At 37.6% G+C, this 24,080-nt stretch overlaps 1 protein-coding gene across 3 annotated transcripts in view; it reads right to left on the reverse strand.

Moving 5' to 3' along the window:
* Positions 1–794: 794 nt before the first annotated feature.
* Bruce (BIR repeat containing ubiquitin-conjugating enzyme) overlaps positions 795–24,080 on the reverse strand; it is a 28,090-nt gene continuing 4,804 nt past the window's right edge. Inside the window, exons 6-51 of one of the 3 annotated variants that reach the window (XM_077422479.1) lie at positions 23,864–24,038; positions 23,475–23,693; positions 22,804–23,224; positions 22,556–22,703; positions 22,135–22,285; positions 21,831–22,055; positions 21,493–21,747; positions 21,125–21,410; positions 20,876–21,043; positions 20,213–20,515; positions 18,838–19,134; positions 18,311–18,525; positions 18,005–18,161; positions 17,693–17,884; positions 17,306–17,526; positions 16,856–17,103; positions 16,470–16,645; positions 16,088–16,278; positions 15,829–15,973; positions 15,231–15,390; positions 14,698–15,070; positions 14,232–14,358; positions 13,871–14,029; positions 13,313–13,470; positions 12,997–13,207; positions 12,574–12,874; positions 12,136–12,311; positions 11,775–11,973; positions 11,460–11,687; positions 10,807–11,322; positions 10,256–10,526; positions 9,869–10,128; positions 9,099–9,381; positions 8,458–8,837; positions 8,100–8,249; positions 7,730–7,907; positions 7,366–7,511; positions 6,995–7,237; positions 6,617–6,838; positions 6,234–6,458; positions 4,711–6,087; positions 4,178–4,398; positions 3,421–3,660; positions 3,101–3,289; positions 2,671–2,805; positions 795–2,569 (exon numbers count right to left, since the gene is read on the reverse strand). In XM_077422479.1, the coding sequence (XP_077278605.1) occupies positions 2,276–2,569; positions 2,671–2,805; positions 3,101–3,289; positions 3,421–3,660; positions 4,178–4,398; positions 4,711–6,087; positions 6,234–6,458; positions 6,617–6,838; positions 6,995–7,237; positions 7,366–7,511; positions 7,730–7,907; positions 8,100–8,249; positions 8,458–8,837; positions 9,099–9,381; positions 9,869–10,128; positions 10,256–10,526; positions 10,807–11,322; positions 11,460–11,687; positions 11,775–11,973; positions 12,136–12,311; positions 12,574–12,874; positions 12,997–13,207; positions 13,313–13,470; positions 13,871–14,029; positions 14,232–14,358; positions 14,698–15,070; positions 15,231–15,390; positions 15,829–15,973; positions 16,088–16,278; positions 16,470–16,645; positions 16,856–17,103; positions 17,306–17,526; positions 17,693–17,884; positions 18,005–18,161; positions 18,311–18,525; positions 18,838–19,134; positions 20,213–20,515; positions 20,876–21,043; positions 21,125–21,410; positions 21,493–21,747; positions 21,831–22,055; positions 22,135–22,285; positions 22,556–22,703; positions 22,804–23,224; positions 23,475–23,693; positions 23,864–24,038 (11,615 nt within the window). In that variant the 3' untranslated portion in view covers positions 795–2,275. Of the gene's footprint in view, positions 2,570–2,670; positions 2,806–3,100; positions 3,290–3,420; positions 3,661–4,177; positions 4,399–4,710; positions 6,088–6,233; positions 6,459–6,616; positions 6,839–6,994; positions 7,238–7,365; positions 7,512–7,729; positions 7,908–8,099; positions 8,250–8,457; positions 8,838–9,098; positions 9,382–9,868; positions 10,129–10,255; positions 10,527–10,806; positions 11,323–11,459; positions 11,688–11,774; positions 11,974–12,135; positions 12,312–12,573; positions 12,875–12,996; positions 13,208–13,312; positions 13,471–13,870; positions 14,030–14,231; positions 14,359–14,697; positions 15,071–15,230; positions 15,391–15,828; positions 15,974–16,087; positions 16,279–16,469; positions 16,646–16,855; positions 17,104–17,305; positions 17,527–17,692; positions 17,885–18,004; positions 18,162–18,310; positions 18,526–18,837; positions 19,135–20,212; positions 20,516–20,875; positions 21,044–21,124; positions 21,411–21,492; positions 21,748–21,830; positions 22,056–22,134; positions 22,286–22,555; positions 22,704–22,794; positions 23,225–23,474; positions 23,694–23,863; positions 24,039–24,080 lie in introns of all 3 variants that reach the window. The other 2 variants (XM_077422471.1, XM_077422485.1) reach the window with 2 other exon arrangements.

Below are 24,080 nucleotides of genomic sequence, written 5' to 3' on the forward strand. Positions count from 1 at the left end.
TAAAAGTATCTGAGGACACGCGATCACTCACCCCAATTACAGATAAGAATTGCGAGAAGGAAAGAGAAAAAACAGAAAAGAATAAACTTATTGTTAGAAAAGATAAGGGTTAAACTGGAGAAGCTAGGAAAATTATGAAGTTGAGAGTTTAGGTCAAAATCTTGAATTCTGAGTTTCGAGTTTCGAGTTTTAAATTTCGAAATTTGTGATAAATTTGAAAAGCCTACGCATACAAATATAAGATAAGTATAGTATTAAATGTCGATTTTTAAGATTCGATAATTATGAAAGGTTTTTTACACACATACAAGATTAATAGTAAATATTTAAAAAGTCAAGATATAACGCAAAGTAAAGGTGTGCGTAACTATAATAGTAATTGTAAAAGCAAAAATGTAATTTTAAGTAAACAAACTGTTGTTGTGGAAAGAACAATGTAAAATAACGTACTGTACAGAAGTTCATTCAAAGCCGCGAGGGGCACGCGAATTAATAAATACAATATACATACACTTACCCCCAATTATTTCAGAAAGACAATTCGCATATATATAAGATTTTTAAGTGCGTCATCTTTTTTAAAAATGTACAAATATTCTAAACTGTAAAGTATCATCTCACTTTTAAGTATCATTTTTAAGTATCTGGAAAAATAAAATTATATCAAATAGATGAGAAAATAGTTGAAAATAATTAATCAATCGCACCTCTTTCGTTTTGTCCTCAGCTGGGATGTAATCTCGAGTTAACGATGAGAATAAACCCGGACGAAAGAACGGGAATGGAAGACTATCTCAAAACAATGTGACTTTATTCGTTCATATGGTCGATTCTATGAAATTTACGTGTACTAAGTAGCTGTTACAATTACAAAGAGCAATTCTCGTTTACGCGAGAAACGTACCGCCTGGTCTTCCGTTATTTTTTTTTGTTTCCAAGATATACCATTTTTCTTTCCCAGTTGTTCGTTCAATCGACATAGAACACGTACTATTATAATAAACGTTATCTAACGACGTACCTAGATCGTCGTCTCGTTCAGACAGTCGTCATTTAGATTCGATCGCATTGCGCGCAGGGATACCCGCTACATCAATAACTCGTAATTAGTTGCACCTGTCACGAGCTTCGACTTCCGCCGACGTCGCGCGTGTATTGTCTCTTCTTTGCCGCCCGCAGCTTCCACTAACAAGCCGTTTAACGCTCGACAATTGGATCGTGCACTCTGAAGAGATGTTTAGCAAAAACAGATCTACCATCGTAAATGTAAATCGTTTGACAAAGTAGAATAATATTGTATCCTAATATAGAGATATTTAAAACGAAGAGAACGACGCGTCGGCGATAGAATCGTATATATATACTTAGTACATATATATATATGTACACACACATGCATATATATGTATGTATGTATGTATGTATGTATGTATGTATGTATGTATGTATGTATGTACATATGTATGATGTACGTATATATGTATGTATATATATAGTATAAAAGAGAAACAAGCGCTACAATTATTGATAAAACGTCGTTAAAAAAAGAACGTACACCTATACGGGCATTGACAGCGGAGTGCGACCGCGTCGCTCTCGGAAGACACGAGCGACAAGGAGAGGACGGTAAAACGTAATGTCCCAAGATTCGCATGAAAGTGCAGCTAATTCAGAGTTACGCTACATAAACGAGGAACATGTATAATAAATATCGAATAACAGTTGTGGTACTTATGGTAGTACGAAGTAGTAGAATGCAGCGTACACGTACTATAGCAGCGGCTATAAAAAGTATCTACTACGCACGAGTTTGTTACATTCGCGCTATTTATTCTTTGCCTCTATCTGTTCGTTCTCCCTTTCTCCCTTTCACTCTCTCGTTTATTCTCATCCATGCATGCTCATTCGCTCGCTCGCTCCCTGTCTCCTCCTCCCCCCCCCCTCTCTCTCTCTCTCTCTCTCTTTCACACTTTCTCGCTATTGTAAATTCTTACTCAGATTTCTCGCTCTACCACACCTTATATTTTTCTACCTACATTTTATCATCATCATCATTGTAATAATTATCGTCAGCGTTATTATGTATTCGGCCGAAAGTCATTACTGCTTTCTTCCCTAAACGTCGGTAATGCGGCCGCTGGACAGGATAGGATCTGTGCACTTGATTTCAGTCCGTTGTGTCATCTGTTCATGTTCAATGTCCATTTGTTCATCTCGTAACACAAACAATAGACTCTTTTCAAAATGTCCAACAATGTCTATTAACATCCTTTAGCTATTCACACATTTTTGAAACCATCTTCTCCATTTCGACGTCTGTGTCGATGTCGTGGTGCACGTGGCTACTCGTACTGCTATTGCTGATTGGAACCATAGTGTTAGTGGCGATAGGAGCGGCCACTGCGGCGGTCGCGGATGCCGTAACCGTCGACGGCGTGCTCGGTGTTGTGCCTGGGGTTCCTGACAGTTCGATAGGCGAGCCTGGCGACGCGAGTGGTTCGGCCAAGTCCTCCAATCCTTTGGGCGTTGGCAGTTTATTCAGTTCTTCCCTCAATAGTCTATAATGTCTCTGTGAATGTACAAGAGAGAAGCACGCGGTAAAACTATAACTGTAACTGTACAAATCGAAAATCTTGAATCACCCATTATTTTTTCAAAAATAACACTTACCCTCAAAGACAACGCATTAAGGGAAATTGTACGGCCTGATCTACGATCCGATCCATGCATTTCCATATCTCTTATCCATCCCTCCAGTTGTGCAACGATCTCGTGCCTCTTTATCCAAAAGTGGGTGTGTATAACCTGTTGCAAAATAATCAAAGCTTTCTTACTAGCGAGAACAACGTGTTCTAAGATCATATTTAATCGTTGAGACATCTCCACTTCGTAGCTTTTAATACAATAATTCTATCGCATTAAAAAAAAAACACGATATATTTAATCTTTTAATAATTTAATTATATTTTAATTTAACGTGTGTAGTAATTATTATCACCTGATTTTTTTTTTATGTACGCATATTGGAATAAATGCGCAGACTGTTTGTTGGAAAAAGATATATAATCTCGCTCATTCTGAGACCAACTGTTTAACGTACCTCTTTGAAGCATGGGCAAGGATTGCGTATTTGATCGAGCATCGCCCACTTGGCGGTAGCCTGACAAATATTCGCATTGTACTCTTGACTAGATTGAGCACCGCTTGACGTACCCCGTGACCGTTCGTATCCAGGCTCGTTGAAATAGGGTTCAGACACTAAGATTAGCGACTGTATCGAAACTAAAACCTGTTCCCAACAAAGTTACAATACGACACTGTGATTAACGTCTTTCTCCTACTCTATTAATAAGCGCAATATTGCCTCGATCACTAGACAAATCAATTTTTAACAGAAGAATCCTGATTTTTAGAGCTTACCTGAAGAAAGCTACTCGTGTGCGCATTCCATTTCTCCTCAGGTCGACCGTGCCAAGTGTTCAGTACACTGAGACAGACCTTTCCGTCATTATATAAATTCGGATTGAAGCGCACGGTGTGTCGGCCGGTTGTCTCTAGGTTTATTAACATCGGGCTGTTAGGATAATCGGGAGGAAAGTACACATCAAACTCAAAACAGCCGTTTGCGTACGGCGTTTCTGCTGGCCCCGTTATGAGTACCTTCAAAAATCGTATATATCGTGTCATATTGCGGCGCACATGCGAGATACTTAATTCGCTTTAAGCTTATCTTTAAGCACTGGAACAATGTTAAAATAAAAACAATATATTCTTTCTCGCGTACGTTATTGAAATTCCAACAGCAAAACATTGTATTTTGTTACTCTGTTATAATTTATTATCGCTAATTAATAAAATATATTTTGTACAAGACCATCTCCAGGATTTCTTTGTGTTATATAATTTCAATAAGTGGAAATGTACATAGCGCCTTTGATGCTTGATATAATAATAATTGAAATGCTCTTCTACTTTACGTTACAAAATGCATTCCAGTGCTTAAGGATCAAACAACTGTTAGATGACTAATTAATCCTGCTCTTCCGTCCATTTCTTCTGTGTAATATTTAAAGTCATATCCACCGAGAGTTATGACATGTTAAAAATGAAAGTCGACGGGTAGAGCCGAACGAGGCAACAGAATTTTAAGTCGAGTTTCATGAAAAAGACAATATACCTTCATGATATCCAATCTATCCGCATCGCATCTCACAAACACGCTACTACTGTAAGACAGAGGCAATGCTGTCGAGAGCGTGACGGCTTCTTGGGCTAATCTTTTCACTCGTGTCGGATGACTTCTCTCGCCGGCAGCCCTCATATTCGACTCAAAGTGATACGAAACAGTAAATTTATAGCCTCCGCCATCTGTGTTCTCGGTAATCATTTCGTAGGTATCTGCGGTGCCAATATAAATATTAATTATCGGTATTCATTTACTATACAAGTATTATTAACTCTATAATCTTTCAGACATTTTGAAAATTCTATGAAATTTTTTTTGTATAATTATGGATAAGTCCTGTGCTCTCATTCAAATTATAATCGCATAAAGACTTCTTTAATGACTAAATATTTAACATACTGTACAAAATATTAAAATCAAAGCTATAACATTCTTTTATGTGGGAATATTTAATTCTTAATTCAAAATGAAGAGCTTTAACAAATTTTGAACAAATTTTGAGTTTTATCCTGAGTAGAACTTACCGAATTGTAAGTTTTTCATTACTTCCAAGTACCGGTGCTCCAGGCTTGAGCGCAACGGTAATTCCGGCGCCGTTGGGCTTGATCCGGGTAATTCTTCACCGACACCGGATAACCGGCACGTGGCGTTTTGCACTATAGTCGCGCTTTCCTGTATATCGGGGATCAACGTGGCCAAGCCTTCGTCTTGCTCGGTATCGTCGGGATACTTAGACACCACTTTCATGTTCGTTTTATTGCCCCTCGTGCGATTTATCTTGTTCACATACGTGTCCACGCACACTTTCATGCTCGACAAGAGGGACACAACGGACGGTTCTCCGGATCTACCGCCGCGCGGTAACAAAAGCGGTGCTAATTGACTGGAGAGAGCCATCGCACGAAGCAATTGTAGGACCGCGCGGTACAGAGGTATATGCCTGGCCATATCTAGAACGGAATCGTTCCGCAGGTACGATGATAACGCCGGCAGTAGGCAAGAACGCGCCAGTAAATCGGGGAACGTAGCTGGTAGCTCTTGCTGCGGCTGTCCGCCTCCCGATGTGCCGATATAACTGGCGAGAACCTGTAGCAGCACCGTCACATGCTCGTCCTCGCATCGTTGACGTAGCAACGCCTGCTCGACATTCCACGACTGCTGTGTCGACCCGGTACCGAAGCCGGTACCCTTCGCCCAGTACAGGTGCGAATTGTCATCGCTGCGTCCTGCGCTGCTACCACCACCGACCCCGCTGCCGCTCTGGCCAGTCTTATGCTCGGCCGAACCGTCGTTCTGTCCCGTTTGGTGCGTGAATATCGCCAGGCAGTTCAACAACAGCAGCATAGCGCCCACTTCTATGGTCGTACCTCGTAGAAGCAACCCGTCGTCGGTGGTCGGTGGCGTGGCGTCCAGTAGCTGCTTCAGTACTTGGAACGGCAAGGTCGGCAATGAGGCAGCCAACGGCGAAGTCAGCACCTCGCCGCCTTCGCCGTCGTCGGAAACTCCGAGGGCGAGCCGCAGCAGACATTGTGCCCGTTTCTTATCTCTCAGTAGCACCTCGGCGTAACCCGGTAGTCTCAAAAATAGGCCGAAAGCCGCGAGAGAATGTGGTGGCACGTACGGAGCAGGAACCGACGTCTTCGGTGGACAATTCGTTCTCGTACCCTCCTCCAAAGCCTCGTAAATGTCGTCGTTGGTCTCCAATTTTACCCAGTCAGCGTCGGTCTGCTCCGGCGACGGTGACTTTTCGACGAAGAACGACGGCCTGCCGGGATCCGGATACACCAGTGGCAAATGCCGCGCCAGCACCGCCAATCCACCGCCGTCGCTGAAGACGCCTAACGAACTCTCTATGCTTCTATAGTTCAACAGTCCGTTGTCGATCGGCTGCACCACGTCTTCTGCAAGCAAATGCGCGCCCTCGTATAGTGACTCACGAAGGTATTTGTATTCTTTCAACTTCAAACAATCGATACTGACAATGAGACCGTACGAACAGTTTTGTCATACACATTGCCGACAAGATGAGTAGAAAGAAATTAGATACCTTTAGAGTCCTTATTACGTTGACGTAAGATGAGATGTAAGCACGGTTCGGACAACGAAACACCGCTATCCTCGGCGATCGCCAAGAGTTGCGCGATTGTAAGCTGAGGCGGTAGAGGAGTATTAGGACGAGACGAATGTGTTAGATACTGTTGGTTTGTTGTGTTAGCTGGGTTTGCTTGTGCATTAGACGAGGCTTTGCTCGCTACTGGCGTCAAGTTTCCATCTGTCAAATAATACAAAAATATATAGTTCTTTCAATGATTAATTTCTCAATAGAATTAGAAATAGATCTTATACTCAATAGAGTAGATGTTCTCTTATTTATTGCATTAGTAATATGTAAACATATATACATTAGTATCCCCAATTTTTAAAACGTACCAGAATTTAAACGCGTTTTTCTGATTATAGGACCACGAGCTTGCGATCTATTCGATGCTTCTTTAGCCCGCTTGTCTTTCGCTGTGTTTCCAGCGGCAACACTGAGCGTATCTACCACTAACGCCATTCCCGATTCCCAGAATTCACGAGAACGGTTGTTCCCGTTGGAACTTGCTTCGTTACCCTTATACGTATTTGGAAGTAACAAAAGAAGCCACGTCCCTTAAAAATAAAATTTTTGTATAAGTGCATTCGTATAGTGTCAAAAATATATCAGTAAATCTTCTCCAATACTTGTTTATTTTCTACTCATTTTTGCCTTTATCAATTATTATTTTTAATCTTGCCTAATACACAACTGTGCTTGTGTAGACATACCTGACACTTGCTGTAATATATCTGCCACCGTTGATTGCGTTGACATATATAATAATTGATGATAGTGACCGAGGGGATAAGCGGGATGTGACGGCATGGATGGCATGCTATGATTCGTCGCGGTTGCTGAAACTTTCATCGGGGCTTCCGACGTTACGGAAACCAACACCTTTTCTCCTTCCAAGAGCAATTGCAGAATTAATCTTCGAGTAAATCCAGAAATCCCGTGGAGATATCGCACATCTATTGTAATTATAATAATATATTATTCAAATGAAGGCACACCGATTTCACTCAATTAATTAATTTGTTATTATACTTAAGAAAACTTGGAATTATATAAGCGATATTTGATACCATAGTACACTTACTTGAAGTAGTTCGTTGTTGGGAAATAATCTCGATGAGAAGCTTTGCCAGTAATTTTTGATTATCCAGATGACACCAACAACATCTTGATAAGAACTTGATCATAGCGCTTTCCAGTAATGCATACGACGCGCTTGTCTTCGAACAACTGCAATATGTCATAATAAATATAAAGTCTACGTGTATATACCGTTTTATTTAAAAAAATTACAATTTAAACAAAACTAAAAAGAAGCCAAAGTCTACATATAAGGCTCGACTCGGACTATGGCATCATTAACGATGATGACAACATAATAGTATAGTCGCGGTCTTTGCACGTATCTCCCGTGACGTATTATCTAAAAGCCACTTAAACGTACATACCTCGACGCAGACGCGGATGGGCTTTCGACAGGACGATTACTAAGAAGCGACAAAAGCGGCAACCAGAAACCGCGACCTTCTTCACCAAGCCAATCACGCATTCTGCCTTCCGCACATACGAGCGTTAGGAATTCTATCACTATTGCTATACTCTCTGGTTTTGTCATGCATAATCCTCCTGAAAAGAATATTGCATATTAGTATAACATGTTCTGTGCATAAAAATAATGAGCTTATTTTTAAACTCTGACTAATCTTTAGTATTTCTGTTCCAAATTTATATATACTTTCAAGAAAATCAACGTTATGTAACTTTATAATTCCCATTTTTAAACGTATGAGTTTAGAAATAAGCTTCCAAGATATTCACCAGAATAATTGTTCGATCCGGAACTAGAACCTGCCGCTTTATCGCTGTCCGTCGAGTTAACATCTTCAGGCACATTAGTTTCATTGCTGTCACCCGATGCCATTTTACTGTCTCGCTGTAGCTGCTTGGATTTCTCCAGGTTACAAAAATCTAAATGCATAAATCATTATCGTTAATAAATTCTTAACAAATTTAAAAGTTTAATGAGAAGTTTAATAAAATATATGTATCAGTGAAAATGATATACCTAATAAAATGTATATTACATATCAAATTATACTTAGAAAACTATCTTGCCACGAATTATAGATTATCTAAAAAAAAGCTTTTATATTTAATGTAGAAAGGAAAGTTCAACCTGTAATCGATCCTGTCAGTAACCCAGGAAGACCAGAATCGATCAATTGCTGAGTACTGGGTGGCGAACGTGCCGCTGCAGCGACAGTCAACAATTGTCCCTCCGTCAAATGTAGCCATTTGTGCTTCAGCAAGACAAACTGACAGTACCATCCCTCTGCATCGCTCTTCTTATCATCCGTCTGTTCCTCGCTTTCCTTGCAATCGTCGGATACAGACGCAGTCGAATTTACCGCGATATTTGGTATTAAGATTTGTACCCATTCCAAAAGCAAAATCAACAAGGATGGTCTCACGTAGCAGAAAGCGCACAGGACAGAGTCGATCGCTTGCTTCAAGGCTGAATTGTTTCCAAGAGTTAGAGTCCATTTGTACAATGAGCTGTTCAACAAAAAATTTTTAAGATTAATTAAAGAGTCGGACGCAATAAATGTTAAATAGCTTTATGAGAAAAATAGGCTTAAAGTTTAAAATTATCTCATATATGTTTATAATATTAGAATTCTTTACCATGTAAAAAAAAGTTTGAAAATATCCAAAATAAAATTCTTATACAATAATAAAATAAATTGACTTATGTGTGCGCTTGAATAAAAAGGTTTGAAATATAAAGCAGAATATGCAAAAACTAAATAATCTTACTAGAACAGTTCGTCCGTCAGCAAGACTTGCAGATCGTAGTTGTGATTCTGCTGTTGATGAGCCTTCCAAATGATAGAAGACACACAGTGAATGTATACCGCTGGTGGATTCACTGAATTGGGATTACTGTTTGTCTGAGATATTCCATTCGTGGCCGATATTTGCAACCACGTAAGAACGGCTTTCATGCGAGCCTCCGTGCTAAAGTCTCGAATGGAACACAATTGCTGAAGTAATTCAACTACCAATTGTACGATAGACGTTTCCTGGGAAGTCACTGCCCCTGTCAAGTATCAACACAGTTATCATAGCATATTATCATAGCATAATAAATTAAAAAAAAAGAGATTACTATATAAAATATTTTATTCAGAAACAGCTTTAATATTCGTAAATAAAACATTTTCGTTAATATCAATACCAACAAAAAATTAATATTTATTATAAGATTTTAAATAATGTAAGCTACTTTGCAGAAAACACTGAATAAACTAGCAAATATTATCAATTTTACTTACAGATATTTAAAATATTACATATTCCCTAATTTATATGTCATAATTTACACATCTCGTGTAAATAACAAAGATATAAATAAAAAGAAATTATCTTTTCCTCGTTCGTAACATGTACTTGCGTGAAGAGTCTAACTAAATAATTTGGAATGCAAGAGCCTTTTCAAAGTACGAGGCTCAAGACGGTCGCTTAGTTTATCTATGTTTAAGGCCATTGCTGATTTTGTTTGCAGAAAACGGAGAACAAAGCGATACCTTGAAAGAAAGGGGTGGACCTGTTGTTGAGTAAAAGACCAATGAGACGAAGTCCAAGCTCTCGAGAGTGTAAGCCAAGTTGTAATAGAACCCTCTCCAAGTTGGGAGTAAAGAGAGACGGTGCTGGGAGTAACAGGAGGTTGCAGCATGCCTCGACGAGGCCTTCGACCGAAGCCGCGGAATTAAGCACCTCGATGGCCAGATTACTGTTCAGCGTGCTTACCGATAAGCACTGATGCAGTAATCGCAGCCAACCCAAGCTACATAAACGTTATCAGAAATAAATTCTTTGAATCCTCATAGCCGTGATAAATCTTTAACCCACGGTTAAAGATTAACAGAGCCAATGGCCTCACTTTGGGGACAAGACAGAAAATAATGTTATACCTAGTCTTCGTTAGTTGTTCCTCGTCTATCGTGTCCGGATTCGTTTTAATTTCGCCGAATGCGGTGGTACCCAGCAATCTTATTTGACTGAGATTTATGTTTGTCGAGTCCCGTGGTTTGTACAGGCGCACCAATACGGAAGTCGCGACTTCCGGTTGTGCTAAAGTAACGCGTATATACGTCAACCCCGCCGTCGGCATCGGCGGACAAACTGGCGTCAATGGACCGTTACTTTCCCTCGAAACTTCAAGCGCTACAGCCGATGGACATGCTGTCAAACAAATATGCGCGTGTAAAAAAAAAAGTTTTCTGTTTAATTACAGGGTTTGTCTTTCTCACCAATCGCACTTCTCTCGAACCGCGAATTCTTTGGTGTATCTTAAATCAGTTTCTCTTTTACAAAAATTTTTTATTTTAGTGAAAGAATCTGCAGTTTAAAGGAAATGCGTTTAATGAAGAATACCCTATGTATTGCTAGAAAAGAACGCTAATCATAAAACCTTGAGAATTTCGTCATTATCTTCATAAAAATTGAGAGATTATAAACTTACTGGACAACGCCGTGAGATGTGGTTGTAGCTCCACTTTCCTAAGCAGGATAGCGCACGGTAAAGTGATGGTGAGGTCGACCCACGCCTCGTCGGGATAAAAGTGATACGACCATGCCGGTGTTCTCGCGCGTTTGTGGGGAGTTGCGTTTTGTATGAGAACGTCCGCCGGCTGCGCGGTCGGGTTTAACCAGGATATCGAGCCGAGAGGCGCAAAATTCAGTAAACCGTCGTCGTGAGTTTCCAGCGAGCTGACACCTTTCTTACTGCTGCTCGCCATCATCTGCATCACGTTTGGCGCGTTCGACAGATGTTCCATGACAAGAGCGATCACCCCCGATGAGGTGGAAGCGCCGGCGGTACCACTGTTACTCGACCTCACGAGATTCTCGCAAAGCACTTTTACGCCGCCCATCGCGGTAAAAATAGATAACGACGAGGCGTTGTCCAATACCCTTAGGATGTACCAAAGAAGTGGTTCGGACAGTTGCATAACTCCCAACTCGGTTTCCCCGCATGCTGCAAGTAATCGTGCGACGTCTTATTTTCTCGACAAGACTTTGTATTAAAAAGATTTCGTGCTATATTTTTTTTCGCGCAGAATTAAATAACGGAAAATAATGAGTCTTCCGATTCTATAATGTATAAATTCTTACACGAGGAGAGATAGCGGAGTAGCGGCTTGAGAACTAGGGTTGAATCGCTAGCCTTTTTTGTAAGAGTCGTTAAGAGCTGGAATGTCGCATCCGGTATCGAAGCCGGATCGCCGAGTTCGGTGGTCGATGCCGCACTCGTACTTTCGCCTAAGAGCATAGCTAGCGAGGATCCCGTGCTATGACCGAGAGCACCTAGTAAACGCATCATAGTTGGCTCGTGCTGTAAAACTTAAAAACAAAGAATATAATTAATTAAACTTGACGTACTTGTGGAGCAGTAAACACGTTATCTTTTATATATACGTTAGTAGTTACCAGTATCAGCGAGGCAAGGCACGGAAGATTTGCTAGGTTTAGGTTGTTGTAGATGAAAAGAGTTTCGTTGCTCCGCTGCTTTACTCTCGTCCGTTTGCCAAGTATTCGCGTTCTGAGAATCGGTTACATTGCTCTTAGAACCCCAAGTCGCCTCGGATAATTCCATTTCCGCCGATTCCTCTGACTGATCTTGGCGAGTCTGTAAAACGTTTGCAAATGAAGCACACTAGAATGCATAGAACAGGAAGTATTCACAAATAAATTAAAATATAAAATGCAATTATTTTATATGTTATAAAAAGTAAACTAATGCAAACAAATTTCTTTAATAATTCTTGTGTATACGGTACAAAATACGTACATTTGGTAATGGAGTCTGAATGAGAGTGCACACTAATTTAATGAGAGCCACGATTAAAGTGTCCCACGATGCAGGGCGACATTGTCTCGCATCGCCGCCGAGCACGCAAGCGAACAGACCACCGAAACTACCAGATTGGTTAGCCGAATCAACCGCACCTCCACATTGTGCGCCAACTGTAAGGACAACATTTGCGCATTGAGACTCTTGCGATCTTCTTGCAAGGACAAAAACTGAGATAAACCATTAACAATCAATGTCTAATTTTTGGAACAGTATATCAAATAAAGTGATTTTTCAAAATCAATATAAAATCTATTTCAAAAAATAGCCTTGTTAACAATTAACTGCTCAGTTCCTTCTTTCACTATAATTTTTTCGCTTTTTATTATTAATATCTATTATTTGTGGAATTTTTTAATAAAGAAAAAATTTTACCTTCAGATCCTTTGACATATGTCGAAACCAACACACCAACGCATTCAGATATGCTCATAGCGATGCCCAAGTCGGTATTGACATAATTCAGATTAACTACAGATGTTATTAGTTTGCACTGCGCATCTAAAGGCCCCTTTCTTAAAATGAGAGGCCCACTTGGTTGCACAAGTTGATATATCACTTGTAGCAGAAAATCCTTCAGGGAGTTACCTAAACAGCTATCCGTCGTAATAACATCACACATCATTTCCAGCCTAATGAGAAAATCGTGTAATGCTTGGCAAACTGTAGGCCCGGCCTGAAATATAAATACTATCGTAAATAAAACATAAAAATTATGCAATTAAACATTATTCTATTCTCATACATGCGTGGCATATAAGTCATTATATAAATCATAAAAAGAAAACGTATACTCACCATAATATATTGCTTATCCATCGTATTGATATTTAATCCGTTGCCGGAAAGTAGGCGCAACAACATAGGGCCTGTATTGCGTTCTTTAACAATAGAACTAGCCATAGGAGGACTTATTGCAAAGCCGTCCAATCTTCGTACCGGCTGATTGCAGACAATAGTTAAACATTGCAACGCAAGACACCAAGCGCGTAACGAAACCCCAGTATGCCTTAAAATTTATTTATAAATTAATTACGCATTAAAAATATTAGTATCATGTTTTAGGATAGATTAAATGTCATTATCGTAATTCGCATCTTATTTATTAATTTACCACGAGAGTGCAGATATTAGACTGGAAATGGCTGCTGGACTGAGTGAAATCAAAGGTATTAAAGAGGGGTCAAACTGCGAGCTTGAATGTTCAGTAGCAGCGTCCATATTCAGCGCAAACCAAAGTTGGAGAACGAGTTCCAAGTTCGTACTATTATTCTGTTAAACATAAGATAAAAATATATGCATTATATATCAGAAAAAATTCAATTTAATACAAAAAAGATCTAAGAATAAAAGCAAGTCCATCTAATTATGTGTATGCTTCTTAAAAACGGCGTCAATTAGAAACAACTGTACAAAATATAAATATATATAACTTAGTTTGTCAAATTAAGTTAAAGAAATTATATAATTTAGAGATAAATTTGTTAATTAAAAGTAGCCTTAATTCTGATATAATTTTTTCATCTAGAAATAAGTTCTTGATTTCTTTAAAGAAAAAAGAAAAATGTTAAATCAGTAACGTTGTTTGAAACAGAAGTCAAAACGATAAAGTCTTTGCGTTGATCTAATAACATATCGCAAATGTATTTTACTTCAATAATAAATAACTCACCCGTAAATATAAGTCTGTGAACATCTTTTCAAAACATCTTGTTAATATTGAAAGATTAGAAGGAGTAGGATCAGGAAAGTTTCCGCTTTCCTGACTTCTATCACTCGTTTCGATACGCAAGAACGGTTGTTGACAACAGCGATTTGCTTCTGTCGGCACCTATAATATAAAATTCGATTTGCATAATGGCATGACTTTACAATAATTATTTCTTAACAAGTATATTAATAATTATTCCTCTCTCTTCTCTACTAAAAAAATGTTTTAAAACCTCTAACACATACATTTGAAGAAGTGTGTAATATCCTAGTTATTAAAACAATGCAAAAAATAAGAAAAGCAATATAATATACAAACTAACGTGTATTGTCGCATTTATGCTGTGAGGTAGATTGTACATGCCGACCGTAGACAGTATCCTCAATGATATTTCTACGCCCATTTCAACTCCGTACTCCAAGCGTGCGTCCATCGCTAAAGAGATGCTCCTAAAAATATATCATTACTTTTTAATCAAATGTGCCATATAAAGTTGACGTAAAAAATAAGTTATATCAACTCTTAAGCACTGCTAGATACAGATGAGATTCCGTGTGAAATTTTTATAAAATTAAACTGTTTTATCGTGGAAATTGTTATGAATTTTAGTGTACATCAAATACAAACGTAGCAAATAAAATAAACAAAGTGTTGCTTTAATAACTATTAAGAACATTCTGTGCCAGCATTTAACGTTACAAAAAAAGTTAGTGCTTATGATTAATCGTTAATATTTAAAAACCATTTCTTTTTGAAGACCAGGAAAAAAAGAGAAAAGTTCTAGATACCCAGTAATGGCAGAAGTTAAAATTTTCGAAACTGTGCTGTCTTTCTTCAACATATTTCTGCCACGCTCCAATATGTCGTCTAGAAAGTCTTCCAATTCGCTATCGTCGGATTCCAAAAGGGACGGCAGATAACCGTTGGATTTTGACGTGCCAGCAGTGGTCGAAGTTACTACTTGCACTTCCTCGTCTGCGTCTCCTTCGGCGAATCCTTCACCTAATGTAGAAGCGGAAGGTGCACTGGTGCTAGCAACATTGGTCGAGTCCTCCTCTGCCGCACGACTTTCGTCCGTATGAATCACAACAGAGTCGAAAATCTCCTCCGATGGACTACTTTCGTGCGTAGAAGTACATGCTCTAGGGTACAATCGTCCTCCTGCACAAATCAAGTTTTGTTAATTTATTTTATACTTTAATCAAATCGCTAAGGTTTACTGTTTTATAAAAAAAAAGAAAAAAAAAAGAAAAAAAAGAGAGAGAGAGAGAGAGAGAGAGTTTCTTCGTGGCGAACTATAACAAGTATAAATTACAATCACCTTCTAACAGGTCCATCAGAAGACAGGAAACAGCATGCGACGACCAAGCAGCGTCAGATGTATCCGTTGCCAATCTGATTAATTTCAAGAGTTGTTCCTCAGTCATAAGCTCGCACAAGCCTATTGCGGGACGTGTAGATACTACTAGCCTAGCGACTACCTATGTACGATAATTCAAAAATGTAATTATAGATGTATAATTACAAAGCCGCGTAAATATTACAAGATAGATCCAACTGCCTTATCTATACAATTAATTGTTGTTAAGAGATATCGAAAGATTCATGTTTTAGTCTATGTAATTTTTTTTTTTAATACACGTTACATTTTATAATGTATGTCAAATTTCAGATTACAAATTACAATACCCGATTACAAAGACAAATAATATACAGAGCTTTGTCAAATTCACACAAAAAGTTCTTTTTTAAGGAATGCAATTTTGCGAATTTTGAAAAAAAACCGGACAAATAATGAAATTCGACTTCGGTCGAATCAAAGTAAAATGTAATTAAACAAAATCTTACAGTATGAGCCTAAAAAGAACCCATGCACGTTGATAGTTTGTGTTTTTAAAGTAGACCTTAGTAGAGCTTACCTTGCAAGCTAACAGAAACATATCCACATTAGCCGAATTATGTAAAATGAGCGCAATGAGACCGCGAGCCACTGGCAAAACATTCTGATGAGATAGATTTGTCATATTGTACTCCACTTCCAAATCCATGACGTCCGATGATTTGCTGCAGATACATAAATATATGTAATAAAAAATGTGTACAGATATTTTTCTTAATCACATCACGTGTCTTAAAGATCAGACTCTTAAAAAATTAAAATTCTTGTTTTATACCAACCTAGTATTAGACTGTCGCGCTTGACTGCAACACGGGCTGCGAAGCAGCGACTCGTTTCTCTTGAGAATATCCTTGTAATGCTTTGCGGAATGTTGCTTCAGTGTCTTCTTGAAATAACGTTCTTGAACCTTCAGAGTTGCTTCCACTTTATTGTACAATGTAGCGGCGTCAGATGAAAGAGTCATTAATCCCTGAATATATCATATACACATATATTATTTTTATATATATTATTAAATTAACTCAAAGTATAAACTCTGATATATGTAAGTCTATGCAAACATACTGGTAGCCTAAATAATATGATATATGTATATATTTTTTAATTTATCAATCATTTTACGAAAATTTATCAAAATTATCGCTTTGACGTTATACATACTTTGGATGCTGCAGACTTTTTTGCTTGTTCTAATTCATGAAGCTGCTGTTTATGATGCAATAACCGTTTTTGTAATCTTTTACGGTAACTACGAGAGGCTGACGAACGGTTAGCATTGACATATCTCCTTTGCATGGCTGATTCTCCTTGAATGAACTCCCAACGAGAAAATAAACCTTCCGAAACAAACATTATAGAGATATTATTCTGTTACACAATTACAATAAATAAAAAGCACTGAATTATTAGCATTTATCTTAAAATATTTTCACTATAATATGTACATAGAATTGCTTTTCCTTTATAATTTTTTTTTTAATTCGCTAATGATTAGTGAAAGAAACATTGTAAAAATGCTGTGCATAAATACGCCGTATATAAAATACCTTGTTCTCTAGTTTTCTCGTGATTGTCCTCGAAACAGGGCGGTGGTGCGATAGTGTCTAAGCATACCGAAAGAAATAATAATACCCAGCCGATTAAGGTGACGTCCAGTCGATTGGAATTGGATGGCGCGTTGGTAAGAGGAGCCAGTAATTTACCCAATGTACGAACCATAGCTTCAATAACTGAAGATTTATTTCCTCCGGCTATTAATGACTTCCGTCCGAGGAATGTTAATAAAATAAACACCCTAAAAACAAAATTCGATTATAAAGAGATGTGTTTTATAAAATTACATTTAAACATTAATTCATGTATTTTATAAAAACAAAAAAAAAGTAATCTTCCTGAATTCTCTTCTCAGACTTGCTTCTTTTCATTTTTACATCATGTATAATATTTACAAGTCTCATATGCGTGTTAAGTGCAAAGTGAGATATTCCAAACCTCACCTATCTTGCGGAAAAATATGAGTGGACGCCGAAGAGTAAAGATTTATCAGAGTGTTGGATAAGAAGTTGCCCCACCACGGTTGATGTCCTGCCATGCCAGCCAAGAGCGCAGCAGCATGGAGTTGCAAACGTGGGGCTGGCGTTACAACGCATATCGAATGAAAAAACTTCTCACAAATTGTTGGAGTAAAAACTTCATATAACGACGTTGGTCGGTAAACCTATATTTAAAAAGAACAGTCACGTCGTACATAAAGTTTGTCATATATAGAGCAATAAAATTAGTTATGTGCCAATATCAAATATCAAAAGCGTAAATAATTTTATTATTTTGGCAATTTATCACATAACTTCGAGCATTTAAAATCTGCTATAATGTATACGTACACTAGGTACTGGGCCAATTTCGTACACAGTATACAGTAGAATGTCAAGTAGAGTTTCTTCAAGAACTCGTAATTTGTCAGTAGGTGCGTTCGCGAAGGACGTTGTTGGCACATTCCGCAAACCTCTCCACCACTCGAGACGTCGCCAGACACTTCGTACAACATTTAATTGATGTTGGAACATGGTACATTCCTACAACATAATAAATCAATATACTGATATATATATATCAACCAAGATTGTATCGATTTCTTCGTTGAAATAATGAACAGTCATTCTTATCTAAGAACAACATTCATAATTATAACTCACTTGGTACGTCGACATTATCTTCGCCGATGGCTGTTCCTTACTTTCATTAAGTATCTTGTTGTAATACAGATAATTTTGCATATGCATAACATTAGGGGTTTCCGAACACAGTAATGGGTCCAACAAAGTTTTTAATCTTTCAGTAGCTAAACTAAATCTGAAAGGAAGAAGACATTTTTATGCATTAACAGAAAACACATACACACACACACACACACACACACACACACACACACACACACACACACACACAAACTTATTTTTCTATCACTATTTCTTTTATTCTATCTTAATTATATACAATACCTGCATTGTACATCTTCCGCTAGAGCCGATAATATGTTACACTGTGTATCAATGGTAGCTTGTAAAGAAGAATCAAAAATGTCGGCATCAAATGACGAAGCATCATTTACTTCCGAGTAATCTTCCCCAGGCAAAACTACCATATGTCCGTAAAACATTCCTAATGGTATTTTACACGTAGTTGTGGACATTCCATAGCGTCCTATTGTAGTGATCTATAATAATCGTACAAAATAAATATTAATTTATGAATAAAAACTCGATTAATATTATTTAAGTAGAGCGTAGAAAAAAGCAAGCAGACACACGCGAATTGATATGAATAAAGAAGAAAAATTAAAAAAATAACAAAAAATATTGTAGACAAAAATCGCGATTTTAATTGCCTAAAATAATGTTTTAGAGATATCAAAGACTTATAAAATAAAAAGAATAAAAAAATAAGATCAAAAAACGGTTTATGAACATGGTAAGCGAAAAGGAATAACTAAAATAAAGATTTATTGTTATTCATGTGTTACATTTACCTTGAGATATCTACATACAGGCGGTGGCTGAAGATCACAGACAATCAACGGCTTACTTCCAATGTCACCAGCGACGATAAGCCGCGTGCCATCTATTTCTTCGCTTTTAGTCCAGATGTCTATGGACAGCGATACCAAATCGTTGCACGAAGGTATCATCAGATCGGTCAGTAGTACAGGTGATCCGAAGTCTAAAATAACGAATCGACGAGCTCCCGAATGCATCCGTTCGACGACCAACGCTTGCTGAGGTGGCCAACACAGCAATCTTCCCCATGGGAATGTAATGTCTTCTCGCTGCAACATACATTATATTTATTAATCCTAGTGAAATAATAATTTTTTTAAGCTTACACACTTCCCAAATGCAATGTGCCAAAAATATAAGAAAGCAGAATATTTTATTCACTGCGGCAATTATTACTGTGGGAAAGGCAATTGCATTTCGAATACATACTGAAATACATAAAGAATTATGCTATATATAATGTCTCATGACTCGCAACTATAATCTTAATGACACATTCTCTATCGGATTTCTAATCAACATAATTTTCGAATTGCGAACTAAAAATGACAAATAAATAACCGAATCATATCTGCAATTAGTTTAAAATAAATGTTAGTTCAATAAAACGTTAATGAAGAAAAAATCAATTCTTCATTAATTATAGAATTTGTCATTGTGTTAAAGTCGCTAATTATGACACACCTCAAACAGTTGAATTACAAATTGGAACATAAATCACAACTTTGTAATTTTCTGGATACACACATTTGTAGATCTATTGATGTGTATGTACAGAGAGACGAGTCTGTCTGGACTGTTGCAAAACTAATCACGATTTCCGTGTAGTACAATAGCATGTACATAGAAAGTAAAATAAAATTTTACGTGATATATTAAATCGATATAATAACTAGCCCTAATTACACGAAACAGTAAAGCGAATGTGTAAAATAAAGAACAAACTGTGTCGGCTGCACGTACACATAAAAAATACGAAGTCTAAATGATAGTGTTAATATAAAACTAAGTTGGTAGCTAGTTCCTTGTTGTGAATAAGTAACTTACAATTTAAAAAAAATGAGAAAAACCTAGCATATAAAAAATGGTATATGCAAGGATAATTAACATCAAATACATAATTCAATAAATTTCATATAACTCATGCAACTTGCACTCAACATCAGCTGCGCTTGACAGACAGAGAATTTTCTATAGAACGAGTGTCTCTATTTTACAATCAGCATATTTAACAAAGCGATTAAACGACGAAAAGACGACGAAAGTGTATCACTGAACTCAGAAACAAGAATTTATAAAAAAATAAAATAAAAGAGTGGTGCGTGTGTCTTTGTCTACGTAATCTACCTTTTTAGGATTGCCCTCCTCAACTTTGTTTACAGCGGTATTGATACTTTGTACGCATGACTTTTCTTTTACAATGGAACTTAATATATGTGAGCTAGGCATATTATTTTGTGTGCTATGCCAAGTCTGGTTATCGCCAGACATTTCATTAGCTTCATCATAGTCTGATTGTTCATCAGGTGTGAGCAATAGTTGCGGAGATGGCTTCTTTAGCACTCTTCCTGTATACATACTAAGCAGATCGCTTAATGTAGCTGTTGATTTAGCTTGAACATGTGGTCCTAGCGATCCAGCATCCAAGTTCTACAATTAATATTTCTATCTGAATTAAAATTCATCTACTCTAACATCTATACTGTATATATGCCGTTTACAAATTTATGACTTTGAACAGTCATTACGGCCACTGTTAATTGCGAAAGAACGTAATTCGCCTTGCCTATTCTACGAACGCTGAGAATTTATTTGGCACGCTATTTCGCAGATCGTACGAAACTTACAATTGTGCTCGAGAGTCTACTGCTAATATTATACTATCGCTATTAATGATATCGTGGCGCTTCATTTGTTCGCTCTTATATCATCGTTACAAAATAATTCACACTTTATCTCGAAAATGATACCGCAACTCTTACTAGATTTAAGATATGCAGGGACACTTACATATGTGTGAGTGTGATGTATCGTTTTAATATCAGGCACACCGTTGTTGCTTGTCGTTGTACTATCATACAAAGTGGGACCAATATTAATTGTGTTCGTGCCAGGATCGATTTTCTCCATCTTCGTGCCGTCGGAGGCAGCGTGACAAGTGAAATGAAGAGGTTCAACCTAAATCGACGTTCAAATATTAAAATAATGTGGAAAATACAGTTGACATAAATTATCTTATTTTTAAATAAATAATATTACCTCGAGGAGACCCTTCATATTGTGATTGGCACACAATGCCTTTAATTTGCTGGATATTACAAATTCACTAGCGGGATGCGTAGGCAGTGTGAGTAGGTCCCTCAAATCAATGGAATCCTGCGATATCTTAGACGGGTGTACAGCACTTGACGAAGCAACAGACGGGCCTGTTTGCTCGCTGGTTACAACGGACGCATATGTCACAGGTATTGAACTAAACTTTGGTAACATTGGTGGTTCTAAGTCGAAAAGTTCCGTCTCAAAAGGCGTGTTATATAGACCGAACCTTAAAAAAAATTTGTTTATTAAGATTACAACACAATTAAAAAATATAGAAATTATAAGGAAACAGTGGAGAAATACTCAACCTTGTAGCGAGCAACAAATGGTAAGGATTCACTCTATTAGATATCTCAGCGGCTATCTGTTGCACCAGGGAGACACATTTATGGGCAATACTGTAATTTCTATCTAATGGCAAAAATCTCGTAATGAGTAATTGAAGCCATCTTAATGAACCAGCCCAGTGAACTTCCACTATCGACGGCAGCAAGTTGACCAATACAGAGAGCATGGCCTCGTCGAAGGTTTGAGCCGGTGAATCCTCTATGTTATAAAACCCTCTAAAAAGAATAGTAAATTTTTCTGTTTATTAATTCTTCAAATAATGTATCGTAAGTCAATATTATTATGAATGATCGCTTACCCGCTGCAAAGAACAATCAACTTAACGCATTTGTGCGCTATACTTCTGCCAGCGTGCAAGAGGCATGTTCGTAATAAGCTGGATAATCGTCCTTGCACGGAACGTATTGTCTCCAATTGAAGAGCTTTAATCTCCGTGCTATTCTGAATACTGCGCAATCTCGTTAATCTTATTGAGGCTACCCATATTAGAATGTCAAGAGCTATAGATTGTACGACAGGAGAGCTGAAAACGTATTTATTTAGGTATTAACTTTTTCTACAAGCTCAGACATCGTTAGGTTTCTACTATCCTTGTTACTTACTCGACAGGTACTTGCAAGCATGCGACATTCAAAAGATTATCGACAAAGGTTTTAGATTCTAACATAGCACATCTCTGCATCCTTTCGTCGGGCATGCTGGTGGGATTTACTGATCTCACGGTGATGGAGATCTCGTGAATCCAATTGCAACCTTAAATAGAAAATAGGTGCATATAGCTTCTTGATGTGCAAAATTTTCAATGCAAAACAACCAGCATATTTTCTTATTAATTATGTCAAAAATCTAGCGACAATAAAATTATCACAAATATAAAAAATGTATAAAAATTTTCTTCGTAAATTACATAATGACTTTTATATATACTACATATATATATTATACATAATAAATTCATTTTAATTAGATTAGCATTTTAATTTATTTTATTAGGAGATTAATAAATCCTTAAATCATATTTACCAACGTAGCATCCTAACTTCTTGCTATTTGCACCTTCGTCAAATCGTTCCCCAGCATTAGGGGGTACAAGAGGACGTACTTCAAATATCTTCAGCTTTTTACAAGTAGGTGGTTTACTTTCTGCTAAATTTGCTTTTGATTTCGCAGACTTGAGAATAGAAAAAGAAACGGAAATACTTTAATCAAACACCGATTCTATCGTGTATAAAGACGGAACGTAATGAAAGATTGATAAATACATTACTCACTCCATCCTTTTGATCCACTAAAGCTTTGATGTGAACGAGCAACGTTCTAGCTTTCGAGCGAAATAATTTCGGGCTTGTCAATGTTACACATCCCGAACGGCAAGACAAGTCTACGCAACGGTGCAAGTCGATAGGACCACAGAGGATTTCGGTGTTATGCTGACGTTGATATTCCTCTGTGATAACCGGATTTTCGCTCTTTTGCTCAGCTCCTATGTTAAATTCAATTCTCTCATCTACGGGGGTGGTTGGTATCTTCTGATGACCGATCCTCTTTATATTTTGTTTCAACAAAGTGACTTGAATAGTCGGTAACTCTTGACAGAACGCATGCAAGGTAAATCGGACATCAACGTGCCCTATACTTCCTGCTGCGTTCCGTGGTAAAGTAAGCTCGAATACGTGTTCATCCCAAGTAGTCCTAACATAACATATAAATATGTTGTAATTTTAAAATTGTGTGTGTGTGTGTGTGTGTGTTTTCTTTCAACCGAAGATTCTTTGTCCAATTTCTTATCGAAAATTGCAATGTATCGCTAGTGTGTGTAATTTACAATTCATTAATTTTTAATAGATATTTAATAATTTGAAGAACCCGCAATTAAAAAAATAAGACGGTTTTTTCGAAAATGTCTCGAGATATATAAACGTTTATAATCGTGTCGTCTTACGCATCATTTTGCAACCGCCATGTTCTTGTATGATGCTGATCTTCCGATTGATGAAGATGCTGCGGATGACGTCTCTGCCTCTGAGCTTGCATCATTTCACTCCAACATGGAGGGACGGTCGCGCTATACGCGGGAGAATGTCGACTGAATCGTGTAAGTTCATACAACAGCCCTAAGTCCCAGTAAGACAAATTCGACTTATGCGCTAATAGCTCATCGCTGAAACGTTTAAAATACAAACATTTAAGAGTAAATAAACAAATATAAAAGATGTTGCTTTTACACAGTGTTCTATAATTAATGTTGCAAGAAACAGCTTTATTATACAGCTTTGAAAATGTTCGGCTATTCCAAATTCCAAAACAAAACGTTTGCTGCGTGGAACTTACTAACAAATCGACGACGTTGATGTACTAGGAGCTATATTTTCACAAGTACAGCTTCCCTCACTACCCATATTCACATCATCCACATCATCCTTCTCCTCTGCGGAATCCTCTTCCTCCGCCGTAATGAAGAAATGCAATGTACCATCGCTCGTGCACACACACAGCCTTTCCAAACCTGAAAAAGCCAGCAGCCTTAACACATCAAGTTCTCGACACA

The sequence above is a fragment of the Temnothorax americanus genome, unplaced genomic scaffold (genome assembly GCF_048541705.1).
Source record: "Temnothorax americanus isolate GAGA-0224 unplaced genomic scaffold, ASM4854170v1 Scaffold11, whole genome shotgun sequence".
NCBI lineage: Eukaryota > Metazoa > Arthropoda > Insecta > Hymenoptera > Formicidae > Temnothorax > Temnothorax americanus.